The sequence below is a fragment of the Equus przewalskii genome, chromosome 19, assembly GCF_037783145.1.
Source record: "Equus przewalskii isolate Varuska chromosome 19, EquPr2, whole genome shotgun sequence".
NCBI lineage: Eukaryota > Metazoa > Chordata > Mammalia > Perissodactyla > Equidae > Equus > Equus przewalskii.
The window spans coordinates 44,040,511-44,066,914 of record NC_091849.1 but is presented as its reverse complement, the minus strand read 5'-3'; the positions used below and the strand labels follow the sequence as shown (position 1 = coordinate 44,066,914).

Sequence of the window (26,404 nt, the reverse complement as noted above, 5' to 3'; positions counted from 1 at the left end):
AGACCAATCTCTTTTACACGTTAGTAATTGCATTGCCTTAATCCCATATGCAACTATCTTTGGCTTTCAAATGTATCTGGAACTGTTGGATAGGAGACTGGAATAATTAACTGTATCACCTGCTGGTTTGTGTACCGTGGTAAACATTATGGTAAAATAAGTCATTAATGCTGAATAATAATTCAACCTCATACTTCCTTCTACATTCATGCAGTTAATTGGATTTGTTGCTATTTCCACAAATATAACTATGTGGATTTCCCTTTCAAAGTTCCCTCCCATCTGCATCTCATGAAACTGCACTATTTCTTCTTGTGATTATTCTTTTTTATTTCTTCTCTCATTGATGCAAGTGCTTAATTATGGAGTCAAAAGTAAACTACACCTAGGGTTAAATACTAAAATCAGAAAGTAAAAGCCAAAAGGAGCTTTGGAGCTCATTTGGTGTCCACCTCTCTTTAGTTCCCACTTGAAGAACCTGAGGACGAGAAAGATCACCTATTCTATTAAAAACTTGAGCTCCAAAATGTGTGTACACTAAGGCATGCATTATCTCACGGTGAGATGATTCTATGTGAGAAATTATTAAGGAAGCTATTAGTTCTGTATTAAAAGAAGCCCATCTGGTTTTTCTGTTTAAGTTTAGGGTTACTTTCTTAAAGCTTGTAAGAAAGAGATTCTAGTGATATACACACATGTACATACATACCTGTATACGTGTGTGTGTGTGTGTGTGTAATTCTCCATGCAAATTATTTACATCCTAAATTTGTTTATTGTAAAGTAAGTCATCAGTACTAAGTAATGGTCCAATAATAACCTTTAATCTTTGTGAATACCAGAAGTTATAAACTTTTTTATGATGACCCTGAAACTTAATTTATCATTTCTGAATAAAGGTAGATAGCATTTATTCAAAGTTTACTATGTGCTGTGTGTCATTATCTCACTTAAACTTCAAAGCATAGACATTTAAAAAAATTTTATGAGATGAAAAAAGTCAAGATGGTTTTAGAAACCTTTTAAAATAATGATTTTTTTAAAGCTTCTTGATTAAACTACTTTTGAAATCAATTTGTATGGTGCTGTGTGTGGAGATAATCTGCTGAGTTAGTCTGACCATAAGATGGAGGTAATAATCGAAATGCTCTGGAATGTTCTGCAGGATACACGGTACTGACAGGAAACCGTACCTTCACTGAGTTGCATAGCAGGCCCTTGCCTTCCTTCTGTGTGGATTAGGTTCTGAGACCCAGCGTCAGAAGCTGGAATTCTCAAATTCTATGCTTGGCACTTTCTCCGTATATTTTCTCAGCAAAAAGGCAAACTTATAAAAATACTTTTGCCAAAACAAGGGTGATAATAACAGAGATAAAATTAGCAATTTTTCTCATTCTTCATGATTATTCTTTAGCAATACTTGATTCTTTCCATTTAGTAATTTTTTCAGTCATTACATTTGTCTATGTGTTATCTGTGTAATTCAGTGCTTTTGACACCCTGATCTAACCGTGAAGATTTAGGACAAGACCTAATGTTTATTCCTAAACATTTTAGGCGAAATGAAATCAAGTCATCATGTGAAAAATTAGGCAAAGTTCCAAAGAAAAGTAATTAACTCAGTTTTTACCTGTTGAATTCTTGTCCTTTGAAGAAGTGAGTAATGGCTACAACTCTTTCAGCGGATGACTTTTTGGAAGTGTGAACAGAAAGGAATTTCGCTGGAGGCACAAGGGCGCCCAAGGAATGAGCGGGGGAAAGAGGCGCTGTTAAATGTAGACAAGGAAAGTACAAACTTTGTAGGCTAGCCCAAATTTTTATGCTACTAAAATTTTAAGAAATGCACATGAAGTGTACATGCTTAGATTTTAAGCTGTTTTGTTTCTCATTATTGAGTAACCGAAAGATAACTGTATATAATATTGAACAAATTCAAGATCTGCTGCCGTCTTTCAACAATTTTAGTTATATTTTAGTGTAAATAGTTAAATAATATTTTAGTTTCAATAGTTAAATAGTAAATACTTAAATTTTAAATAGTATTAACTATTGTTAGTTAATGGTTAATAAACTATAATCTAGTTTATTACTTTAATTTCAACTTTAAAAAATTTCCAAAATATCTTTTTGCTTACTTTCAAAATTTGATGTGTTTAGAGTTGAAAGCTGCTTATGAATAACTTATATGCAAAATAATTTAAAGCAAAACTTTCAAATGGTGTTTCTTCTCCTAATTTCACATTTAAATAAGAGTAACCAAAGAATTAGTTCCTTGGCAAGGTTGCTGTTCTCATACAACAAATACAGTCATTGTTTATTGGACATTTTTTAAGCTTTGCAGGCTTATATTGATTGTGGTTTGGTAATTCTTTAAAATATTTATATAAATAAAAATAAATTCTTTGAGCCATGAGATACTGATAACTATAGCCTTATCATATTTTTTAAAACTTGACTTAACTGTGTTTGACTTACTATTCTAAAAAGAAGAGTTAAAATGAAATTCTAAAAAGTTAGGCACATCTTTTATCAATTTATATACTTGTTTATGTTTCAAATGTCTCAGTCAGTGAAAGACCAGTCACTAACAAAGAATGAGGAGATCATATGATGGGAAAATACTACGTCAACTATCTTACGTTTATAGTATTCTGAATGTTAACTGTATTTAGTTACAAATTCATTTCCTTTCAAACACTTGCTTAGTTTTCAATCTTTAAGCTGTGTCTGCATGAAGCAACTGGCTTGGATGTTTTGATCGAAACCTTTTTTTTGGCAACCATTTATTTGCCAGCAATGAAAATGTTTTGAAAGGCGAATAAATGTTTTTGTGGGTAGACTCTTCTATGCAACGTAAGGCTTGATCTAGTGATCCTACCTTCCTGTATTCTGAATAAGAAATTAATCTTGGAGAGCAAGACGAATGGCTTGATGCTAAGCATTTATTATTTAGTGCCAGTTTTGTGTACCTGGACATCTCTCATAGGTTTGTTGTCAGAGTTAAATGAGATAATATATAGAAAGCATGAAGCATAGGATTGTACATTCAATAAATGTTAGCATAAAAAGAGTGTCAGCTTTTGTTTAAACATGGGTGGTACCTGTGCCAATCTCCAGACATTCTCAAAACCCCACTAAATGACAGCAAAATAATTTTAAAAAGCATAAACCTAAGAGACAGAGAAACTGGGAGAGGATTAAGTAGCACATGAGAGATGTCAAAAAATTATGGAAGCCTAAAAGTGGATAGAAATGCTAAAGATTTCACAGACTTGAGAAAAATTAAACCTTAGAACTTGGAAAAGATCAAGAGTGACAGTATCTCTGAAGAAAGAAATCTTTGGTGGATGAAAAGCAGGAGGATTGGTAGAAAGTAAAGGAGCAATTTTATCCCAATACCCTATCCAAACCATATAGGCAGTCAACTACCCCTTTGCCAGTCTGGCAAAATAGTATAGATTTACTCTCTGAAGAGGTTGAATTAAAAAAATCTGGTATAAGAGATGCCAGGCACAAAGACCACCAAAATTCAATTAATAGACATTCTAGAAAGAACCCAGAAAACAGAAGGAAATAAGTTTTCAGAGTAATTCAAGCAAATTTCCCATACATGAAGGACAAGAATTTATAAGTTACTCTGTGAGTACCAGGAAAATATATGAAGACCCTCACTAAGTCACAGCAACAGGAAATTTCTGAATTTCAAGTGGAAAGAGAACAATAGTAAAAGTTTCTCAGAGGGGAAAAAATGTTATATAAACACTTAGGAATGAAAAACAACTGACTTTTCTACGGCAACATTTTTAAGCTAGAAGACAATAGAACATGCCTTTAAATTTCTGAGGGAGAATGATTTTTAACTTCAGATTCTTTACCCAGCCAGATTATCAATTTAATATGAGAGTGGCATAAATAAATTTTCAGACATGCAGGATCTTAAAAACTTTATTTCCCATGTACCTTTTCTCAGGACACTATCAGTGGTGTTTTCAGCTGCAGCCCACCACTGTGGGAGGGGAGAAAGATATTGCAGTTTGAGTTCATTCTAGTTAACTGCCTGCTTAAAATATATATATATATATATATATGAGTGTGTGTGTGTGTATCTCAATATTCTTCAGAGGAACATACAGAATCCAGAGTCCTTACAATGTATCATTTACAATATCTCAGATAAAATCCCAGATTCTTTAAAATATGGAGTAACAGGAAAACACGACCCATACCCAAGAGAAAATACAAAATGGGGACTGACTCCAAGATGACCAAGATGTTGAAATTAGTAGACTGGGATTTTTAAAGCAGCTTTATAACTATGATCAAGAATGATAAAGGAAATTTCCAGACAGTGTGCTATACCAAAATAAGGAAGTAGATTAAGAAAGAGCAAGAAGTGGGATCAAGAAAACGAGAATCCAAAATGGAATTGTTGAAGAAAGTCTGGAGGGCTCCAGATAAGTCATCTCAAGAGGGAAAACAAAAACCAAAACAATGAAACTGAAAGAAATTCTTATACGTTTCAAGTCTTTCAGAGAGTTTTGAATGAAATATTGTTAGGTTCACAAAAAATGAAGCAAAAAAAACAAACCGAGAAAATTATTAGCCACAAGAAAAATTTTTTTAATTATAAAAAAAAATTTGATCATACTGGCCAAGCTGTAATAGTGTTTACAGAGTCATAATAATATAAACACTGGGTATTAATTAACAAAAGGTTATATTTTGTAAAAAGATCAATAGAGGAGGAAAGAGATGGTTAAATATGAGGCATCTGAGAACACTAAATCTTCATCTTCCCTAGTAAGAAGTCCTTAACAGTGTTTAAAGCTGGAAAATAAAGAAAACAAGTGTTATAAACATGTTTCGAATATGGAGGTAAACGATAGAAGAACAAGCTAAAAGAGTAGAAAGCAGTTGCCTCTAGAAGCAGAATTACGCATTGGAAAGAAGTGTGGCAAGATATTCCTGTCTATCCCTATAAAACTTATAGTATTATTTGACTTTTAATGTATACATTGTAACATTAGAATTAAAATTGAATATTGGAATTAAATTAGAATTAAATATTTGTAACACGCATAGCACAGTGGCTGGTACAAATTAGGTACTCAATAAGTGGTAGCTATTATTACTACTAAGGTTATTAACTCTTCTACTAGTGATTAAAATTATTGGTTACTCATTTCTGACAGAAGAGAAACCTATAAACCTACAAATCTAGAGAAGTTATTTGATATTTTTAAGATTATACAGTTTACTTAGTGGTAGAGCTAGAACTGGATTCCAGATTTCCTAACTCCAAGTTCCTTCAGTCACAACATGGAGGATTCAGGGAGAATTATCTATGGATAATTATCTATTTGAGGCTATCTATGGCTGACAAGTATTCCTTACAAGCAGAACTGTCCTTTCATAGTGTTGCCTAGAATCTGGCCTGTTAAATGATCCATGATAGACCAATGAATAGAAAGACAAATAAATCTTAGCCCAGATTGTCACCTGGGCTAAGATTTTGCCTCTTCATGACATAGCTTTCAACAACTCTTGCCTTTTACTATTTACTTATTTACTATTTACCCTCAAAAAGGAAAGATCCAGCAGTTTAGCTAGAACCCAGAGGAAAGAGGTATAACAGAAGTGTGGTTAAAATGGAATACTTTCAGGATTTTAATGATTGTGAAATCGTCAAATTAATTTTGCTGTACTTTTAAAACCTTTTGTAACTTTAGAGAAATCTTTCTGCTGAATTTACGTGGGCTCCAGCCAAATGCAAGGGTTATTGACTTCGTCTAGCCCAATTCATTTATATTATAAATGGGAAACTGAAACTTGTTGAGGGGAAATGGATTGCCAACATTTAACATACATTTATAACCTGCCTGTTGGGGAAAGGTGGTCCTGGACTAGAGGTATTATTCAAAAGGAACTTGGGAGGTAAGAGTGTTAGGTAACTGGTTGAGGAAAATAAAGAAGAAACTTGTTGACAAGTATACTTAAAGATATTGTAAACTGAGTATATAAGTTCCATGCCTAGGATAGATAAACACTACTCTGTGAAGGTAATCATAGGTCTTCTTTCTTGGAGAAAATTATTTTGAAGCCTATACTTTAAAGAAGAAAGTACTGCATCCCATAAAGAATCAAGAATTTCTCATAATTTGAGTATAGTAGTGTATTAGTCAGGGTTCTCCGGAAAAACAGAACCAATAGGATGTGTGTGTGTGTATACATAGATTACTTAATTGATTGATTATGAGGAATTGGCTCATATGATTATGGAGACTGAGAAGTCCTAAATTCTGTAGCTGGCAAGTTGGAAACCCTGGGGAGGCAAAGTCTAGTTCCAGTCCAAGTCCAAAGACCTGAGAATCGGGAGGTGCTTCAGTCCAAGTCAGAAGACTGGAAAAGATGCCTGCCCCAGTTCAAGGCACTGAGCCTTTTTGTACTTTTCAGGTTTTCAGCTGACTGACTGAAGCTCACCCATATTAGGAAGGGCCATCCGCTTTCCTCCTGTACCATTTCAAATGTTAATCTCATCCAGAAATGCCCTCACAGTCACACGTGGAATAATGTTTGACCAAATGTCTGGGCACCCCGTAGCCCAGTCAAGATGACACATAAAATTAACTAACTGTCACAAGTACACAAAGGCGTAAAGATAGAACTGAAATTATTGGAGCTTAAATGTAGAGTAATATGAGAGAAAAACAAGAAATATAATGAGAATGAGGATATAGGGAAAAATCTGAGTCAGTCAGGCTTCAAAGACCACATTGAAGTTGGATAATGAGTTGTCATAGATCCTGGAACAAGAACTGTGGACATTATATTTAAGGAAGATCATTTTAGCACTTAAATCTAGGATGCATCACAATTTGGAGGCGTTGAAATTTAAAAACCAATAAGCGAAAAGCCCCAAAGGCCTGGATTAGGATGAATAGTGTGGAAATAGAGAACAAATTCCAGACCCTGAGCAGATTAAAACAAACAAGAAAATCAACAGAAGTTGGTGAAAATACAATAGAGTGAGGAAAAAAAATGAGTTTGAATGTTAGTGTTGTTGATAGCAATGAGAAGTTGAGAAGAAATTTATTTGTGGGATCAGAGATGAGGCATTTAAGATGAGGCATCAAAGATGAAGCTTAAAGTGTACCTTTTAATGCTCAACCTCCAAATAAAGTATCATAAAATATTTAAAATACAAGCAAGAGTTTTGATATGCTAGGGGAAATTTTTGTCCTTTAAAGAGTTCTTACAAGTTTAATATTATTTTTCGTTTACTTTGAAGAATAGAAATAATGTCAGAAAGAACAAATAAAGAGTTACTATTAATAGTAAAAGAGTTACTATTGTGGTAGAATAATAATGTCTTTTAGCAAAATATTTCCCTAAGTTGCAAACAAATCTCCGTAAGGTTACTATTACCATACTTTTATCCATATAGTTAAGAAAATTACTTTTGTATACTTGTTCAACTAGTGTTTAGTCTTAAAATATTCCTCTGCTCTGCCATTTCTTGCATATTTTATAACACAATTAAATGTATACTACTTTGATTGTAATGAAAAAGTTTGAAAAATGTACCGTTTTTCGTATTATTTAAATTGCTGCCAGAAATACTTACTTTGCTACAGTGAATATTTAGTAGAACTTCCATTTATTGTCAAGGATTAAGAAATTGAGGAATTTCTTAAGGTATTAGGAATATTTTGTGATTTTTGATGTCCTGGTTCTAGTATTGCTTTCACATTAAATTTACCAGTCCTGAGCTCAGCATCCTGTGAAACTGGACTGCCAAGCTGCTAGCCTGTTTTTTAAGCTCATGGTGTTAAAGAAGAATTTCTGTACTCTTTCTGGTAGGCATAGGCACAAATTTCTAGAAGTAAGCCAGTAGGTAATGCAAACATTAATGTGATTGCTGTAATTAGCTAATAAGATTGGTCTCCTCCCTTGGTAGAGAGGAGGAGGTCATAGTTTGAAAGAGGTGGTTTTGGAGCACGGAACACATCAGGGCCAGATCGGCTTGGTGGGGTAACACAATGAGCTTTCAGTCCCAAGGATTCACGTCATGGGAGTCCAAGGCATGCTGGAGAGTGCTAGCAGTGCTAGTGCCGGTATGGGTCCTAGGTTAAGTGAGGGAGATGAGTAAATCCGGTAGATGAAAACGAAAGATGAAGTTTTCCTGCTGGTTATGACAACATAACCATGACAGAAATTCTAGATCCCTACAATAGTTATGTACTGGTTTTGAAATAGTTTTAAAATATCTAAATCTTCCGTGTTTATTTTCCATTTTCTTTCTTTTCCAAGTTAATGTATTTATAAACTGATATTTTGGAGAGTGATATAAATACAGATTATTTAGACGTAATGTGGATAAACAATTGATGAATTGGGAAAACTATTTAAGGACATTTATTTATCCTGATCCATTCTTAACATGAGTAAAATTACTTATATGTGTATAGTACTTTATAGTTTTCAAATCATCTCCATCCTCCATTTAAGAAAATATAAAGTTATTTGACATTGCTGCCTTGTGGTTCTCTCTCTGTGTCCAGACAAACGGATATAGAGCCCATATTCTTCCTCACACTGATTGCATGTATTTTAGACTATGATAGAAATGTTTTTATTTGAAAAAACACATATACACATATTTCTGTGACACTTCCATTTTTTAGAAAAATATGTTCAAATTTTTCCTGCTGAAAACTGTTAGTTTCTTTCTGGGTAGATATGTCATCTTTTTAAGAACCTTTTCCCCAAGATTTCTTTTCAAATGGTTCACAGTTAAATTTAAATTTCTATATTTAGGTAGAATTATGTTTATATACCAACCACCAGTATCCAGGAAATCCAGTGGTAAGGCTGACACATAGGGAGTTTATAGTCTATTTTGTAGTCTGTGTATTTAGACAAGGTTTGAAGCTTACTTACCAAAATCGCTTAAACATTCAAGCAGAATTTCTTTAGTACAAATGCACTATTTGATTTCTTATAATTGTTAAGATAACAGTGTGTCACTTTTTAAAGATTGATTCTCAGGAATATGTATTAGATTTAGTCCTTTCAAAGAAGAATGCATTCATGAACTGCTTTTATATGTAAATATTTTTGTAATGTTGGATAAAGTTGGTTTGGTGCAATCACCATGGTTTGATCAAATTTGGAAGAAGTTACGGGCACATTTTTGTAGTGTTTTCTCCAGCATCTTTATTTTTTTCAGCTGGACTTATTTTATGTTTCTTCCAACTAATCAAAATAAGAGACTGATTTTGCTTGTGCCAAAAAATAGAGCTATCATTTTTCACATTCTTCTATTTTCCAGGTCATTTTCAAGTAAGATTGTGTTTCTAGGACTTCTGAATTCCAGAAAGCTCTCAACTTTGTAGATATAAGTGCCCAGATGAACATTTCAGGGGGAATCTAACTTTTCATGCAGCATGTTTTGTGTTGTGCATTCCAGACACAGTTAACTTTTTGTGTGCATGCGATTAGTGTGGAAAGAAATTAATGCAGTCCAGTATTATGATTTATGGACTGAATCCTTTGCCCACTAAAGACTTGCCAAAACTAAAACTATTTTTTTTCCTTTGGATATTAGAAACAGCTACTGTTTTTGTTGATCTTTTAAAGTTCTGAATGGGCCTATTTCAAATCATACCAGCATGGGAGCTCAGATTAATAATATGCTTATTCAACTAGTGATACTGAGTGAAACCATTGCTCACATGGATATGAGGATAAAATTTCATAAAATTATTTTCAGGTGCATTAGTGCATTTCTAGAAGCTGCACATGATTTTTCTTTTGCATGAAAGAAATCAAGGATTTCTGTTTATTGTATCAGTTACAGGTGGGCTTATAAGTTAATTTAATTGCATTTTTTATACTTTAAAACATAAGACATTTTGCTTTTAAAAGCAGTAGTGTGATTGCTGGATTATTCCCAAAGGTTTTTAACTCTTAGTGTATCTATCTCTCTTGAGACATCATGACTGTGGTACATTTAATTTAGATATTGAAAAAAATTCCTAAATTTCCTTTGTTGTTAGTTACAGCAAGCTGCTGAAGTTTCTCGGCTTCGGGGAGCAAGGGTAATCTCTGATGAAGATCTTCTGTTTTTGATGCGCAAAGATAAGGTAATATAAAACAGTTTTCTTGTATTAAAATGCCATGCTTGATGCTTAATTACACTTATATAAGGAAATCATGTATTCTTGTTACATAGCTTTCAAATTGGAATTGTAACTATTGAACTAAGTCTTAGTCTTCATAGTTGGCACAACAAAATGGTTTCCTACAAGAGAATTGATATTTATTTTTACATGGGCAAAAGTGCTTATGTAAAACTGCTAACAACTAATTCTCACTTATCTTTACATACCTATGTAGACATTTTCATTGCTATATAATATTCAGTGTATGTTGACTCTGCTTTGTTATGATAAGTGGGATATAACTGAATGGCATATTTACTTCTAATTTTATACAGGATTACAGGCTTTCATGGAGTAATTTTTTTAACTTGAAATACAAGGTTTATTCTGTGACCCTGGTTTATAGGAAAAAACAAATCAATCAAGATGACTATTCCAATAGCATAAATATATACCATAATGTCTGGGGTTTTTTTTATAATTAAAGATCTACCTTTCTTACTCTTTGAACTCAGGTATTAAAATATTTCAGCTGGTATTTACATGTCTAATTTTGTCATAACGATCTTTAATGAGTAGCTAGTTGAAAATAATATTTTACATGTTTTTAATAAAAGTTTCATTTGCAGGTTACATATAAAAAACGAACTGTGAGTAACCACGGTGTGTTATAGTAGATGCCATCCGAAGTGAACAAGCAGTGCTTAGTTCCCAGTGTGCCCTCCTCACTTCTCCATTGTTTCTCCCTGCCCTTTTCATACACTTAACTATTGCTTTTCCACCATTTTTGTATGCTTGTAGCTCTGACTTTCGTCAGAAGGCAGTCTCCTCTGACCTTTTGAATAACCTTGTAATATCCTTTCTGCTGTCCAGTTACTTCATATCTGTAAAACCTTTCATTCTGATTGACTGAAGGTTGACTAAACTTGGACCAAGTATTTTCTCTTCCTATGCAGTGAGATTCAGAGTTTTACAAACTGTACCTTGACCAGTCTACTGTAAATTTTATAAATTTTTAGTTCATTAACTCTTAGATAGTATGAGGAATATAATGGAAGAGAAAGGAAGTGTCTTCACTATCAAGAAGCTGTAATCGAGTTTAGGAAATCTGTAAGATTTAGTTAAAGAAGCATTTTAAGACTCAAAGAATTTTAAGGCTGTGTAATTTGGTGGAGAGACTGTAGGATTTGTTGAAGTGGAGGTTTCTGCCTAGGGTGAGACATACAGTCATATGTAGAATGGACCAAATGCAAAGGAACTAACCAGGATGCTGTTAGTGTAATCAAGGCAAAATATGATTAGTATGATGGCTCTGGAAGTGGAGAAGAAGGAAAAATTCAGAAAGATAGTGAAGAGTAAGAGTATGCGGGATTTGGTGATTTCATGATAGTTGGAGGACTACAGAGAAACAGGCAGTCTACAGAGTGGTGCTGTGAGGAAGAAGCCTCAGGGTGCTGTTGGCAGAAATGAGGATCCTGAGCCAAGATTCTCTCTTCAGGCAGGTGGAGAAGGGTAGAGTCAGCATTAGCACTTTACTGAATCTGTCCGGTCATTTTTTTTTTCACTAAAAGCTAAAGTGGTGAGCATAAAAAGCAGTCCACACTGACACTTTTTCCTGCCTTTTGGAGAAGTCAAAATTTCAAATCATATTGAAACTTCAGGAACATACACTAATTGACAATGACTTTCTGTTGTCCAGAGGGACTCTCAACTAGAATCTTTTTAGCAACCGAGAGCATAGCTGTAATATGATAGTTCCAATGTTCTCATCTTTCTCCTCAAAATAATAATTTTATTTATATGCTGACATACTCCAAACAGTATTTGAAGTAGATTCCATAGGTGTAATAGAAGACAAAGTAAAATTTAAAGTACCGAATGGAATCAGAGCAAAGAGAAAAGAAGGGTAGCGAAAGATCTGCATACAGGCGTATGTTTTTTCTCTTAATAATTTCACTTTATATTCAACCAGTATTTTTTGACCGCCTACCATGTTTTACATATTGCACTAGGCAGCTTCACGCATTCTTTCATTTATTCCTCCCAATAGTCCTGTAAGGTTGTTACTTTTCCTTTCATTGTAGATAAAGAAACTGAGATTCAAAGGTTCTATGTTCTACTTCTGGGGCCCTGTTAAGCGCTAGTTGTAAGACGGTTTTTAACCTCATTTTCTCTACACATAAAAAGGAGATAATTATATTTGTCTGCATCGCAGGTCTATTATGAATATCAAATGATGCACATGTAAAAGAACTTCATGAAATACAATATATTTCATCTACTATTAGGAATCTTCAATCCGAAAGCCAAGAACCAGTAATAATACATTCTAAGTGTAAGCACACAACAAATTAAAAAGTATCATCAGTGACTTTTATTTATTTATTTTTTTTGAGGAAGATCAACCCTGAGCTAATATCTGCCAATCCTCCTCTTTTTGCTGAGGAAGACTAGCCCTGAGCTAACATCCGTGCCCATCGTCCTCTACTTTATATGTGGGACATCTGCCACAGCATGGCTTGATGAGCTATGCCATGGTCCTCACCCAGGATCCGAACCGGCGGACCCCAGGCCGCCAAAGCAGAACGTGTGCACTTAACCACTGTGCCACCGGGCTTGCCCCCGTCAGTGACTTCTAAAGTTAAGCAGTATTGTGGTCTTCTAATAAACCTAAAGAAAGCCATCATTAAGATCCAACTATCATTCATCAGCTTTGAGTTTCATAAAAGTATGTTCTTCAGATTACAGAATGTTTTCTAGAAATATAAAATATAAACCAACTCATTTAAATAAAAGATTTTCAGAGAATAAAAAACAATAAAAAGGAGAGTGCTTAACTTTTTAGAGCAGTTGTTACAAACTCCTCATCTAGATGTTTATAAATCATTTTTAAAAATAAAATTTGGTCTTGAGTGTTTACAAAATTCTATAGTCAATATAGTTAGCTTAGGATAGAAAATTTGATATTTATCACAATTTGCAGAAAAAATTTAAAACTTTTTATAAGATTAAAAACGTGGGGGCTGGCCCTGTGATTTGGAGCATCTGGGTACTTGCAAATGAAACATGCTTTTAAAAGTGTTTGTGTTTTATCTTTTATGTTTAATTTAATGACTACATTAAAAATTAAAATTTTAGAGTATTATTCTGAGACTTGCTGTATTTTCCCCAATGATCCTGGAATACAAGTTTATTAAATTTGGTTATCGTTGTAGTCTTTAATCAGTAAAGTGAATGTATGTATGAGGTTTCTTATTTACTTATTTCATATTTTTAATAGAAAAAACTTAGAAGACTGCTAAAATACATGTTTTTCCGAGACTACAAATCAAAGATTGTCAAAGGCATAGACGAGGATGATCTCCTGGAAGGTAACCTAAACAAAACACCAAACTGAAAACAATATGACACATGTATGCTGGATGACACATTTATGCAATGTTTATGTAGACATTCCCATCAGAGTAAAATATATGTACTTCCATTAAATTACATAGTTTAGAAATTATCCAAATATTTATTAGTTGGCAAGTTAACCTTGTGATTTTTTATGTATGTGACTTCATAGTAATCTGGAATTTCAGTTCTTTCTTTTGGTAATATGTCCTGCTTTACATCAGAATATCATGAAACTAAGAAAACTGTGTTGATTTAAAACATAATTGATTTTAGCAACTGTAGTTTTTCTGTCGTGGATGTAGGGAGCCAGAACTGTTATAAAATATCTTTGAAATGGACACATGGGTTTTTATTAATTTATTATTGGAAGTATGTGATATGTTTTCTGATGGAAAGTCACCTCATTGTGATGTGTTATTTCTGTGCTGTTTGAAATCTAACAAAAAGCCTAACAGAGTAGAAAAGTTTCCTTTTCTCATTTTCCAACTCAATTCCCCATTTTAGAATATTGAGAAAAAATATTATTGTTGTAAAATTAAATGATGCTAAGCAGAAAATAATTACTAAATAATACTTATTGAATCAAAATAAATATGATATATTTTTAGAAATAACTCATTCATTTTCTATTGAATACAGTCATTGTATAGTGGTGTTCATTGCTAATATATGCATTGATAAATAAAGTAGGTAAACAAACTCTACTGGATTAAGGACAGTTCCAGAAAACTCCCCAAACCAACTGAAGAGTTAATGAACTTCGAAAGAAAAAGAGTTATTTGCATTTACCATCAACAAATCAGCAAGTCTAATAACATGCAAAAAAAATTTTTGATCAAATGTTTTACTTGGTGTTGCCTATTTAATATTCCTCCAGTTCTCATAGGATTTAATTCCTGGAAAATAGTTCTCCAGGTGAATTTAAATCCTTCCTTTTATCTAATGCATAAAGAATATAAACTTGGAGCAAAACAGATCTGAATTCCAATGAATCTCAGTTCTCTGCTTTTTATCTCTGTGACCTTGAGGGTCAATTTTCTCATTTATAAGTCAGAAATTATACCACTTACCATGTAGAGTTCTTATGAGCGTTCAACATAATGTATGAAAAGCACCTGATACATTCCTGCCACTGAATAATGATAGCTGTTAATACCATGCTTTGAACACTGAAAAGCTCAGAGTAGTGAGACTAGTATTGAATTGTACTAATACCATCATACCATCATCAGTTTAATGCCCTCTCCTCCTTATTTATTTCAAATATCTCCTCTTTATCCTCATTTAAATTTTCTAATTTTGTGTGTCTTATAAAGTTTTAAAATATTTGATCTAATTTATAAGATAAAATACTCAGGTAAAATACATCTAATACTGAGGTGAGACTTCTAGAATGGCCATGTGAGGAGTGTAGTAGACTCTTTCCCCAGTGTAACACATGTAACTGGTGAAAATTTTTAAAAAATGATCATTTAAAGTCTCTGGAATTTGTCCTAAGATCATAGAGCAAATGTAGAAACATATAATCAAGAAAATCTACTAAATCTCATTAAGAACAGTGAGAGTCTATTGCATTTGAGCCATGACCTGCTCCTCTCTTCCCTTCCCATGCCCAATAACACTGGGCACTTGCTTCTCCAGCTCCCAGTCTAGGGCAACAGTTTCACCCCAGGAGGAACAAGAGGTCAGCATTTCTCATCTCTGGCTCCGTATTGCAGAAACTCTGTTCTACTCAGGTACAACTGAAAGTACTGGAGCTTCCATTCATCTTCTATTCATAGGGAAGCTCTACCCTAGATGTGGCAGACTGAGAATACTGGGCCCTGATTACCCTACTCTAGCTTACTCATAGGGAGTAAAGCTCCACACCAGAAGGGACAAGATTAGAAGATAAGTGGCTACCATCCCTGCCCAGCTCCCCACTCTCAGATCTAGGAGAGTCTCTCCAGGAGAAGCTGATTGCTGTTCCCACCTGCAGCTCCAGTACAGTGATGCAAAGGTTCAGTCCAGACAGAGATGCAGGGCTTAATCACGGAGAACTGTGCAGCTCTCTCTCTCTGGAGACTGATTATTTGGAATAGACCATGTGGAAGTGCATACCTAAGGGTGTTGTAAAAAACAATGGAGATCCTGGTGGTGAGCAGTTAAGAGGAAGCTGGTAGCTCTGTAATACTAATAACAACAAGCAAAACAGTGCATAGGCTAAAAGTTTAACAGAAGAAACAAAGGAAAGAGAAGACTAAGAAGAGTCTTCCTGGCGTCAGAGCAAAACGTAAAGGCTGGTAATAACTTGACTCTGCAGAAGAGCCCAACATTATTTAGATTAGTCTGTGGAGCAGTGCATGCCCAAGAGTATTATTAAAAATGATGGAGCAATCAGTCAGCAATTAGTGGAAGCTAACAGCCATGTGTGATACCAAGAGTCAGACCAGCTCAAAACTTAATGGAGAGATCAGGATAAATTACAGCCAAAGAGAATCTTAGTAAAACCACAGTCATCCCTGGTGATTAAGAAGACTGCATGCTCAAGTCTGTGCCCTCTGAGGAGCAACATCTGAGGCTGCACACTGCAAAGGAAAGAAACGTTATTGAACTAATCCAGCCAAGTCACTAACCAAATAAACAACCAAATAAGCAATGACAACAAGCCCTGCAAAGGGGAAAGAATTATTATCTAGAGTTCCTACAGTATATTATCTAAAATGTCCATTTTCCACAGCAACAGCTAAATACTAGACATGCAAAGAAACAGTTATTTGTGATCCATAAAAAGGGGGAAGGAAAAAAGCATACAACACAAATGCCTTTGAGGAGGCCCAGATGTTGGACTTAGGAGACTAAAACTTCAAAATACCTTTTAAATATGTTAAAAGAACTAAAAGAAACCATGTTTAAAGAACAAAAGGAAGGTATGATTACAATGTCTAACAAAATGGAGAATATCAATAAAGAGATAGAAATTATAAAAAAGAAACAATTTCTAGAATTGAAAGGTATAATTACAGATAAAAAAATTCAGTAAGGGGGCCCAAAAGTAGCTTTGAACTGCCAGAAGAAAGAATCAGTGAACTTGAAGACAGATTGCTAAGGATTATGCAGTCTAAAGAACAAAGAAAAGAAAGAATGAAGAAAAATTAACAGAACTTCAGAGAAATATGAGACACCATTAAGTGAGCCAACATACACATAATGGGAATACCAGAAGGAAAGGAAAGAGTAAAAGGAGTAGAAAAAATATTCAAAGAAATAGTGACTGAAAACTTCCCAATTTTGATGAAAATTATTAATCTACACATCCAAGCAGCTCAACAAGTTGCAAGTAGGATAAACACATAGAGAGCCACATTCAGACATTTTACAGTCACCGGCCACATAATGATGTTTGGTCAGCAACCAATCATGTATATGATGGTGGTCCCATAAGATTATAATGGAGTTGAAAAATTCTTATCACCTAGTGACATCATAACTATTATAACCTCGTAACACAACTCCTTACTCACACATTTGTGGTGATGCTGGTGTAAACTTACTGTGCTGCCAGTCATATCAAAGTATAGCACATATAATTATGTACGTTACATAATACTTGATAAGATAATAAACAACTATGTTACTGGTTTATGTATTTATTATACTATGCTTTTTACTGTTATTTTAGAGTATATTCTTTCTACTTAAAAAAAATGTTTACCGTAAAACAGTATGCCCTGTTACACCAGCAGCAGCCTCATACATCTCTTGTTTATCATGTCTCTCAATTGCATCATTTTCTGTTGTTCTTGATTTAAACTTTTGTTGTTTTGTTCATCATGGCCCCTAAGCATACAAAATCCGCTGCTAATGTTGCCAGGTAAGAGGCCACATTGCATGATTGACCTGCAAACAAAATTAAAGTGATTAAGGACTATGAAGTTGGAAAATGAGTGATAGTTGTTGCTTACCAGTCAGGCATGTCCCATTCCAGCACAGCTACAATCTTGAAGAACAAGAACAAAGTGACAGAAGCTGTTAAAGGATCTGCTTCTTTGAAGGCAATGACACTAACAAAATTTTGAGAAGGGCCCATTATAATCAGACTTGGAGGAACTTTTAATGATGTGGATTGAAGATCAGACACAGAAGCATATCCCTCTCAGTGCCATGATGATCATGGCCAAAGCAAAGATGTTGTGATGTTGGAAGAAAAGCCTGGACCCAACTATGATGTTGAATTTATTGCTAGCTGTGGGTGGTTTAAACAATTCAAGAATCGTTATTCATTACATAGTATGAAACTGAGTGGTGGTCTGTGACCAAGTCAGTACCAGGTTTCAAGGCTTTTAAGGACAAGATGGCAGTCTTGCTTGGAGGCAATGCTGTAGGCTACCAATGGAAACCCTTTGTGATCTGGTACAGTAAGAACCCCAGGGCCTTCAAGCATATCAGTAAGCACTCACTGCCAGTGTACTACAGAAGCAATAAGAAGTCATGGATGACCTAGCTCCTCTTCTAAGATGCCCTCCTGAATTGCTCTACCGGCGAAATGGAGAACTACTGTTTGGAGACTAATGTACCTTTCAAGGTTTTGCTTGATAATGCTCCCGGACATCTTCCTTTTATTAATAATATTCCTCCCTATATCAAAGCAGTGTTTTCACTCCAAACACCACTTTTTTGATCCAACCAATGGATCAAGGAGTTCTAGCAGCTTTTAAGGCCAACTACCTGAGGAGAACCTTTGCCCAGGCTATTGCTGCAACTGAGGAAGACACTGAGAAGATACTGATGCAATTCTGGAAGGATTATAACATCTGTGACCATCAGGAACATTGCTTGGGGTGATGTCACCAAGGAGTGTATGATTGGCATCTGGAAGAACACATCCTAGAGATTCAACCATGACTTCAAAGGATTTGCCGAGGATGAAGAGGTTGCAAAAATCAACAAGACTGTGCTTGATGGCAAACAACTTTAATTTGGGTGTGGGTGAGGATGACACTGAGGAGCTCCTAGAAGTGATTCTTGAGGAGTTGACTAGTGGGGAGTTGGTGGAATTGGAACAGGAATGCATAGCTGAAGAGGAGGCAAGAGAAAAGAAAACCACAAGAGAAGAAAAAGAACCCCTAAGAAAATTCACAGTGAAAGGGTTTAGCAGAACTTTTGTACTTTTGTAAACTTCAGCAAATTCCTCAAAAAGTTGGAAAACATGGACCCTAACACTGAAAGATTTTCATTAATAGAGAGGAATGTTCATGGTGCATTATCTGCTTACAAGCAAATCTTGACGAAAAAAGAAACAAACCACCATAGACTTACTTCTGGAAAGAGTGACACCTCTTCAAGAAGAGTCTCAGGCAGGTCCTTCAAGAGGTATTCCAGAAGAAGACATTGTTATCATAGGAGATGACAGCTTGTGTGTGTTACTGCCCCTGAAGACCTTCCAGTGGGGCAAGACATGGAGGTGGAAGACAGTGATATTGATGATCCTGACCCTGTCTAGGCCTAGGCTGATATGTGTGTTTGTGTCTTTAACAAAAAAGTTTAAAAAGTTAAAAAAAAATTTAAAAATAAAAGCTTATAGAATAAAGGTATAAAGAAAGAATTTTTTGTACAGCTGTACAATGTATTTGTATTTTAAGCTAAGTTATTACAAAAGAATCAGAAAGTTAAAAAAATTAAAGTTTATAAAGTAAAAAAGTTACAGTAAGCTAAAGTTAATTTATTATTGAAGAAAGAAAATATTTTTTATAAATTTAGCACAGACTAAGTATACAGTGTTTACAAAGTCTACGGTACTGTGCAGTAATATCCTAGGCCTCCAAGGCCTCCACATTCACTCCACTCCCTCACTGACTCACCCAGAGCAACTTCCAGTCCTGCCAGCTCCAGTTGTGGTAAGTACGCTTTATAGGTCTACTGTTTTTTTAATAGTTTATATCATATTTTTACTGTACCTTTTCTGTGTTTAGATACACAAATATTTACCATTGTGTTATAATTACCTACAGTATTCAGTACAGTACATGCTGTTCTGCTTTGTAGCCTAGGAGTAGTAGGCTATAACATATAGCCTAGATGTGCAGTAGGCTGTACCATCTAGGTTTATGTAAATACACTCTATGATGTTCGCACAATGAGAAAATTGCCTAGCGATGTATTTCTCAGAACGTATCCCCATCCTTAAGCGACATATGACTAGTAAAAATGTTGAAAGGCAAAGACAAAATCATGAGATCTGTAAGAGAAAAGCACCTCATCACACCCAGTGGAACCCCAACAACATTAACAGCTTACTTGTCATCAGCCGTATAGCTCAGAGAGCAGTGAGATGACATATTCAAAGAGCTGAAAGAAAATGCTTGTCAACCAAGAAACATATCCAGCAAAACTAACTTTCAGAAGTGAAGGCAAAATAAAGATATTCCCAAATAAACAAAAACTGGGGGAATTTCTTGCTAGCAGACCAATAGAAAAGATACTCAAGGAAATTCCTCAGGCTGAAAGCAAGTTGCACCAGACAGTAATTTGAATCCACACCCACACAAAAAAACAGGTAAAGGTAATTATGTAGATAAATATAAGAAACAATATAATTGCATATTTTCCTTTCCTCTCTTAACTGATTTAAAAAGCAATTGTATACAACAGTATATATAATTGTAATGTTAGGTCTCTAACACATAGATACATACTTAACAACACAATTGAGGTGGGTGGTAACAAAGCTATATTGGAGTAAAGAGTAACACAAGATGGTAGTTCACATTACAAAAAGAAATGAAAAGAAACAGAAATGATAAATAAGATGGTTAATATAACCAATTCTATAAATATTTACTTTCTCTCCTATAAAGACACAAACTACTGAAACTGAATTAAGAAGAAAGTTTGAGTAGACCTATACTAAGTAAACAGTTTGAATTAGTAGAACTTTTCGAAAAGAAAAACCCAGGCCCAGGTGACTTCACTGATGAATTTTACCAAATATTTGAAGAAGAATTAATACCAGTTCTTTCCCAACTCATTCTGCAAGGCCAGTGTTACCCTGATAGGAAAATCAAACAAACACATCACAGGGAAAGAAAACTACAGACTAGTATCTTTTTGAATATAGATGTAAAAATTTTCAACAGAGTACTAGTAAACCACACCCAGGAACATCTAAAAAGGATCATACTCCCTGACTAAATGGGCTTTATCCCAGGAGTGGAAGACTGACTTAAACTTAGAAAACAATTTGTTATAATACATCGTGTTAATAGAATAAAGGACAAAAGCTACATGATCATCTCCATAAATGTAGAAAAATATTTTGAAAAAAATCCAAAGTCTTTCTTGAGAGGAACTCTCAACAAATTAGGAAGAGAGGGGAAGTTTCTTAATCTGATACAGGTCATTGTTAAGAACTGAATGTTTGTGTCCCCATGCAATTCTTCTGTTGAAGCCTCATCCCCAGTGTGATGGTATTTTGAGATGGAGCCTTTGGAAATTAATTACTCACGAGGAAGGAGCCTTCCTGGATGGGATTAGTACCCCTCTAAGAAGAGGCACAAGTGAGCTTGCTCTCCATGCCTGCTGTCTGCCATGTGAGGATACAGTAAGAAGATAGCCATCTCCAAACCAGGAAGCAGGCTCTCACCAGACACCGAATCTGCCAGCACCTGATCTTGGACTTCTCAACCTCCAGAACTATGAGAAACAAATTTTTTTTAATAAATAAATAAATATTTTTATTTTTTAATCCATCCAGTCTGTGGTATATTTATTATAGAAGCCAAACTGACCAAGACAGACATCTTTGGAAAACCCACAGCTAACATCACACTTAATGGTGAAAGATTGTATACTTTCATCCTAAGATATTTGGGTTGTCTTTATTTTGTATATGAACATATAATTCATCACATTAAAAATTAAGCTAGGGACCAGCCCTGGTGGCCTAGTTCAGTGTGCTCTGCTTCAGCGGCTCAGGGTCAGTTTCTGGGCACAGACCTACACTACTGATAGTGGCCATGCTGTGGTGGCTGCTCACATACAAAAAGAGGAAGATTGGCAACGGATGTTAGCTCAGGTGAATCTTCCTCACCAAAAAACAAAAAACAAATAATCTAGTTCTTCCTTAATCACTAATTCACACTGGTAGTGATATGCCTTAAACTGATTTAATTGCCTATTATAATATTACATTCCTTCCTGACTTTTTGCAGTAATTTTCTCAGTTATGTTTTACTTTTAAATAATATGATAGTTTTGTTTCTTGAGAGAAAAGGAGTAAGATCTCATCCCTTTAATTTTCAAATATATTGCCTCAGTAATGTATATAATATTCTCTTGTTTTAATTGCATGTCTCAATCCTGATGTTATTTATTTATGTCTTTGTTTTTATTTCTTTTCTTTTTTTTTCTTTTTTCTCTTTTTTTCTTTTTTCTTTTTTTTTTCTTTTTGAGGAAGATTAGCCCTGGGCTAACTGCTGCCTCTTCTTTTTGCTGAGGGAGGCTGGCCCTGAGCTAACATCCATGCCCATCTTCCTCTACTTTATATGTGGGACGCCTACCACAGCATGGCTTGCCAAGTGGTGCCATGTCCGTACCTGGAATCCAAACCGGTGAACCCTGGACCGCCGAAGCAGAACATGTGCACTTAACTGCTGTGCCACCAGGCCGGCCCCTTATTCATTTTCCTAATTAGGCTTGCCATAGCAGGATTCTTTTTCCAAATCTGAGGGCCATTCCTTTTTTTCGTAAGGAATTTCCATCAATTCATTCACACTTATTGTGGTAATTGATATTTTGGTTTTATTCTCTCAGTCTTATTTGTAACAAGAATAAATGATTTAATTCTGCATGACTTACACTTTTGTTTTGGATACAAGGATTCTCCTTTTCAAGATTATTTTGAGAGAATTCCAATTCTGAATTTCATGTGCAGTATTTAATTCATGTAATGATTGGTGTGAATGTGAACTGATTAAGCACGTTTCTTTTTTTCCTTGTCTTATCTTCATGAAGACAAATTGAGTGGCAGCAGTAATACAAACAAAAGACAAAAAACTGCTCAAGACTTTCTCAACTCTATTGACCAAACTGGAGAACTCTTGGCAATGTTTGAAGATGACGAAATTGATGAAGTTAAACAAGAAAGAATGGAGGTATAGTACATCCTTCCCCTTTCATAGTAAGAGAATAACCATTACAATGCCAGTGCTATTTGATGCTATCCTTATGTTCTTTAAATGTTGTCTGAAATTCCCAAATCAATGTCTTCATGTCTGAAGGCAGCATTGTTCAGTGGAGTAGTCCTGGAGAAGGTGTCAAACTCTGCCTTCAGCATTGACTTTGGGAGATGATTTCAGTTTTCTGTTTCACTGTTTCCTCCTTTGAATATGAGTAGACTTCCCTACACTTCCTTCTGGATCATACTTTTACCGATACTATTTTATTCTGTAAAAGCTAATTTATAATTTGATATTTACTTATTTTTTGCTGCAAATCATTCAGTTGTCTTTGTGGGCAAAGGTAGTTCTTACTGCTTTTGTTTTGGCATAGAGCGTGAAGAGCCGTTTCCAGGCTGTAGTTGCAGGCTATGGTTGCACTCCCTAGCTAAGGTGGTATCCAGGCAATTACATGCTTTATATCACTGTAACACAAGGTTAGTGACAAGTGTTTGGATTCCCTGGATATGTTTTAACAGTGAATAAGAAAATTGTATGCCTTCTATTTACCTTAGCTATCTATTCATAAAAGTGTTTCCTTAAAACCTTCTGGAAAAATAAAAGTAGTGATTGATTTCATTTAAGTGCCTTCCAAAATACAAGGCATTATTCTTATCATGTATCATCTTATTACTGTACTTTACATGTAAAAAATTCATTTTCTTATTCTCTCTAAATTGGGCAAGAGAGATAATTCCAGAACTCTAAAAGATCGTGCTAAGTGCCTACTTTATCATAGTCTCTATGCATGCTAAAAATATAATTATTTTATGTTAAATTTTGGAGGAAGTCCAATAGACATACATGCTTTATAAACTTTAAACAACCTTCTTTAAAGAATTAGTATGCTTAGATCATGAACTATGATCTAAAGGCAGTGTTCTTCTTAGGTATCAATTACCTTAGAAATGTGTGGTTATCTTGGCTTGGGGCAACTGCAAATGGTTTTAGTTCAACTTCGCCTTGGGCCAGAAACATGCTAAGTTGTCCAAAGCAGATGATAAACATATATTTCTGATGTCATTATGGCCTAAGCAGGATATGATTGTTTAGTGGCATGGTTTCACTTATGATGCATTACACAGAGAGCAAATATTGTTTATGCTTTATTTTTAAAACATTTTTATATGATACAAATGGGCATTAAGAAAGATTCATTAAGGAGGGACTCTACATAAAACATTAGTAAAATTGAACAAGTAGCTTTTCAGTTTTGATGGGAAAATCCCTGTCCACCAAGCCCATTGCCCAGAAGGGCATTCTGCAATCAAGGAGAAGAGAAGAAACGGAGTATGTTGTACCACTAAGCTTGTAATAGCAGGCTCCTGTAGACGTGGAAAAATGATGAGTCAGGAAGGTACGCATTAAAGTCAGTGAGATATCTGGAAATGCGGGGTGGAATGCGTTTGGGAACTTATGTTATCTATATACCTCTTCCCTGTAGTTATTTATCACATAGTGGTAACCAGGATAATAAAATATCAATAATTGATAAAAAATAGTCACAATGAAAGTCAACTTCATCTATACAATAAAATAATAACTTGCAGTTTCTGTAAGCTTTATAACATAACTAAACTCTCTAACCAAGATAACAAAGAGTAGTTTTGATATTCTACTCGTCCAAATAATAGAGTTTAACTGAATAAAAATTGCTGAACTTGTAGACATAACTGTAGACAGTAGAAAGTGGAACCGTTAAGAGCATAGGCCTTGCCTGCTTCTAATTTGACAGGTTATAGTTTCAAGCGTAAACCACAACTGTGGCGGTCCATATGAAACCACTTTGGACCCACAGACTGCAATCTCTTGCTTTTAAAGTGCAGTAGAATAATCAGTCCTGGCATCACTTGGTGATTTAATTTTCCTCTAAGCATCACTTACGGCTGCAGGAACTGTTTACTGCCTTCTCTCCTAGAATGTATGAAAATGCTCTAGACCTACCAACAAAGCTTATTATTGTTTTTCTTTCTTTCTTTCTTTTTTCATTTAAATGTAATGTAGAAGAGAAAAGTTTTTATAGACATAAAAACTAACTTGGGACCCTAGCTTTTTCTCAAAACATTAAGGTAGCATACAAAAAACTGAGTTCTTTCCTGTTGTTTTCAGCTGATTTCTATGTGTGCCTGGCTTTGTGTCTCACTCATAATTTACTTCATTACTGTTAAGTATTATATGACTTGAAATATAAAAAATGTCTGAATTTTTACATCCATTTCTACTTGCTAGTCCATCATCGTTAACTAACTCTTGCCCTATTTTTCTCTAGCGCCAAAGTTTTAACACTTGCGTGTATGTATAGTAGAGATCTATAATCCATGATCTCTGAAGAGCCTTCTAAATTATCAAATAATGTTCATAATTGCCTTAATGTATTTAAGGGACTGTGAAAGGGAAGCAGGGAAATGGTAAGCATAATACCACCTAAAAATACTCACAACTCTCCTCCAACCACCCCTCACCCCCACTTACCTCTACCCCAGAATGACACTGGTGTGTTTTACTGTTGATCCTATTTCTTACCTTCTAACTTTTTGAGATCTAATCAACTAAATGTGGCTGAGTCAACCAAAGGCCAGGAAAGGGTCACCAAAAGCTGCAAATAGCTTTGGGTTTTCTTAACACAGGAACTGTGGTCTCTCACAAAGGAGCCTTGCCTAAGACCCAGCTGCTCCACTGTGGAGGGACCTGAGTAGCTTGAGTTTATCATTGATCAGGTAAAATATCTGGTCTAATAAGCCACTAGATTTGTGAAGGGGATGTAACCAATGAATGCTTAAAAAATTGGGTAAATTCTACCTTCTGACTAATCGTCAAATTGATGAAAGTAAACAAGAGAACAAAGATTAGAGCTCACCAGAGAGAGCAGCCTTTCAACAGATTGGGGTGCTGGACATCCCCAGTGACTGTTTATTTTGTGCTTTTAGGTCAGAGGCCCAATTCTGGAATCTAGAGAGAAAGCAGAATGGAATACATAAAATTTAAAGCAGCTTAAAGGCTTTTTAATTGGCTTTAAATTGAATAAGATCCCAGGTGGCCATTTGAATTTAACCTGAAGTGACTGGCTATAGACTTTAAAACACAAAGTTTCTCATAAAGGAATGATCAGAGAAATCAGATATACCATTCAGTTACGCCCCAGGTATAGTGAGGTTATGATCCCCAGGGGTTTTGAGTCCCAGTATTACAGTTTTTAGAGCTAAGTAGACTGGAAAACTCATTGAATAAGCCAGAGAGGTGGTGGCTGTAGAAGTTGTCCATGTTCTGTTTTTGAAGGGTTCTTTCTACTGTTCCCCTCTTCTAGCTATCGTGATTTTTTTTTAATTATAAAGGAAAGTAAAATAGAATGCCTTTAATTAAACTAAGAGTTCGAAAGTAATATCTTAGATAAGATTTATCATAAAAGAAAAAAGGTTAATCCCAGTAAGATAAATGTTTACAGATACCAAAAAAATTTGAAAAGATTGAGTTTAAAAAAGAAACCCAGAAAAACATTTAAAATTTAAATATAATGGGGTTAAGAAATACAGAATTTATATACTAGAAAGATATTGTTTATATACATATATACATACATGATATGTACAAATATGCATGACATTTACGTACATACATATACTATACCCATATGTGTGTTCATCCTGTATC

The 26,404-nt window shown here is 34.8% G+C and overlaps 1 protein-coding gene across 27 annotated transcripts in view; it reads left to right on the top strand.

Moving 5' to 3' along the window:
• Nucleotides 1-26,404, top strand: part of SUPT3H (SPT3 homolog, SAGA and STAGA complex component) — a 465,747-nt gene that overhangs the window by 301,048 nt on the left and 138,295 nt on the right. For all 27 annotated transcript variants that reach the window (XM_070586121.1, XM_070586133.1, XM_070586115.1 and 24 more), the window contains 3 exons: nucleotides 10,059-10,145; nucleotides 13,444-13,534; nucleotides 22,554-22,693. In XM_070586121.1, coding sequence (XP_070442222.1) covers nucleotides 10,059-10,145; nucleotides 13,444-13,534; nucleotides 22,554-22,693 — 318 coding nt within the window. The remainder of the gene's footprint in view (nucleotides 1-10,058; nucleotides 10,146-13,443; nucleotides 13,535-22,553; nucleotides 22,694-26,404) is intronic.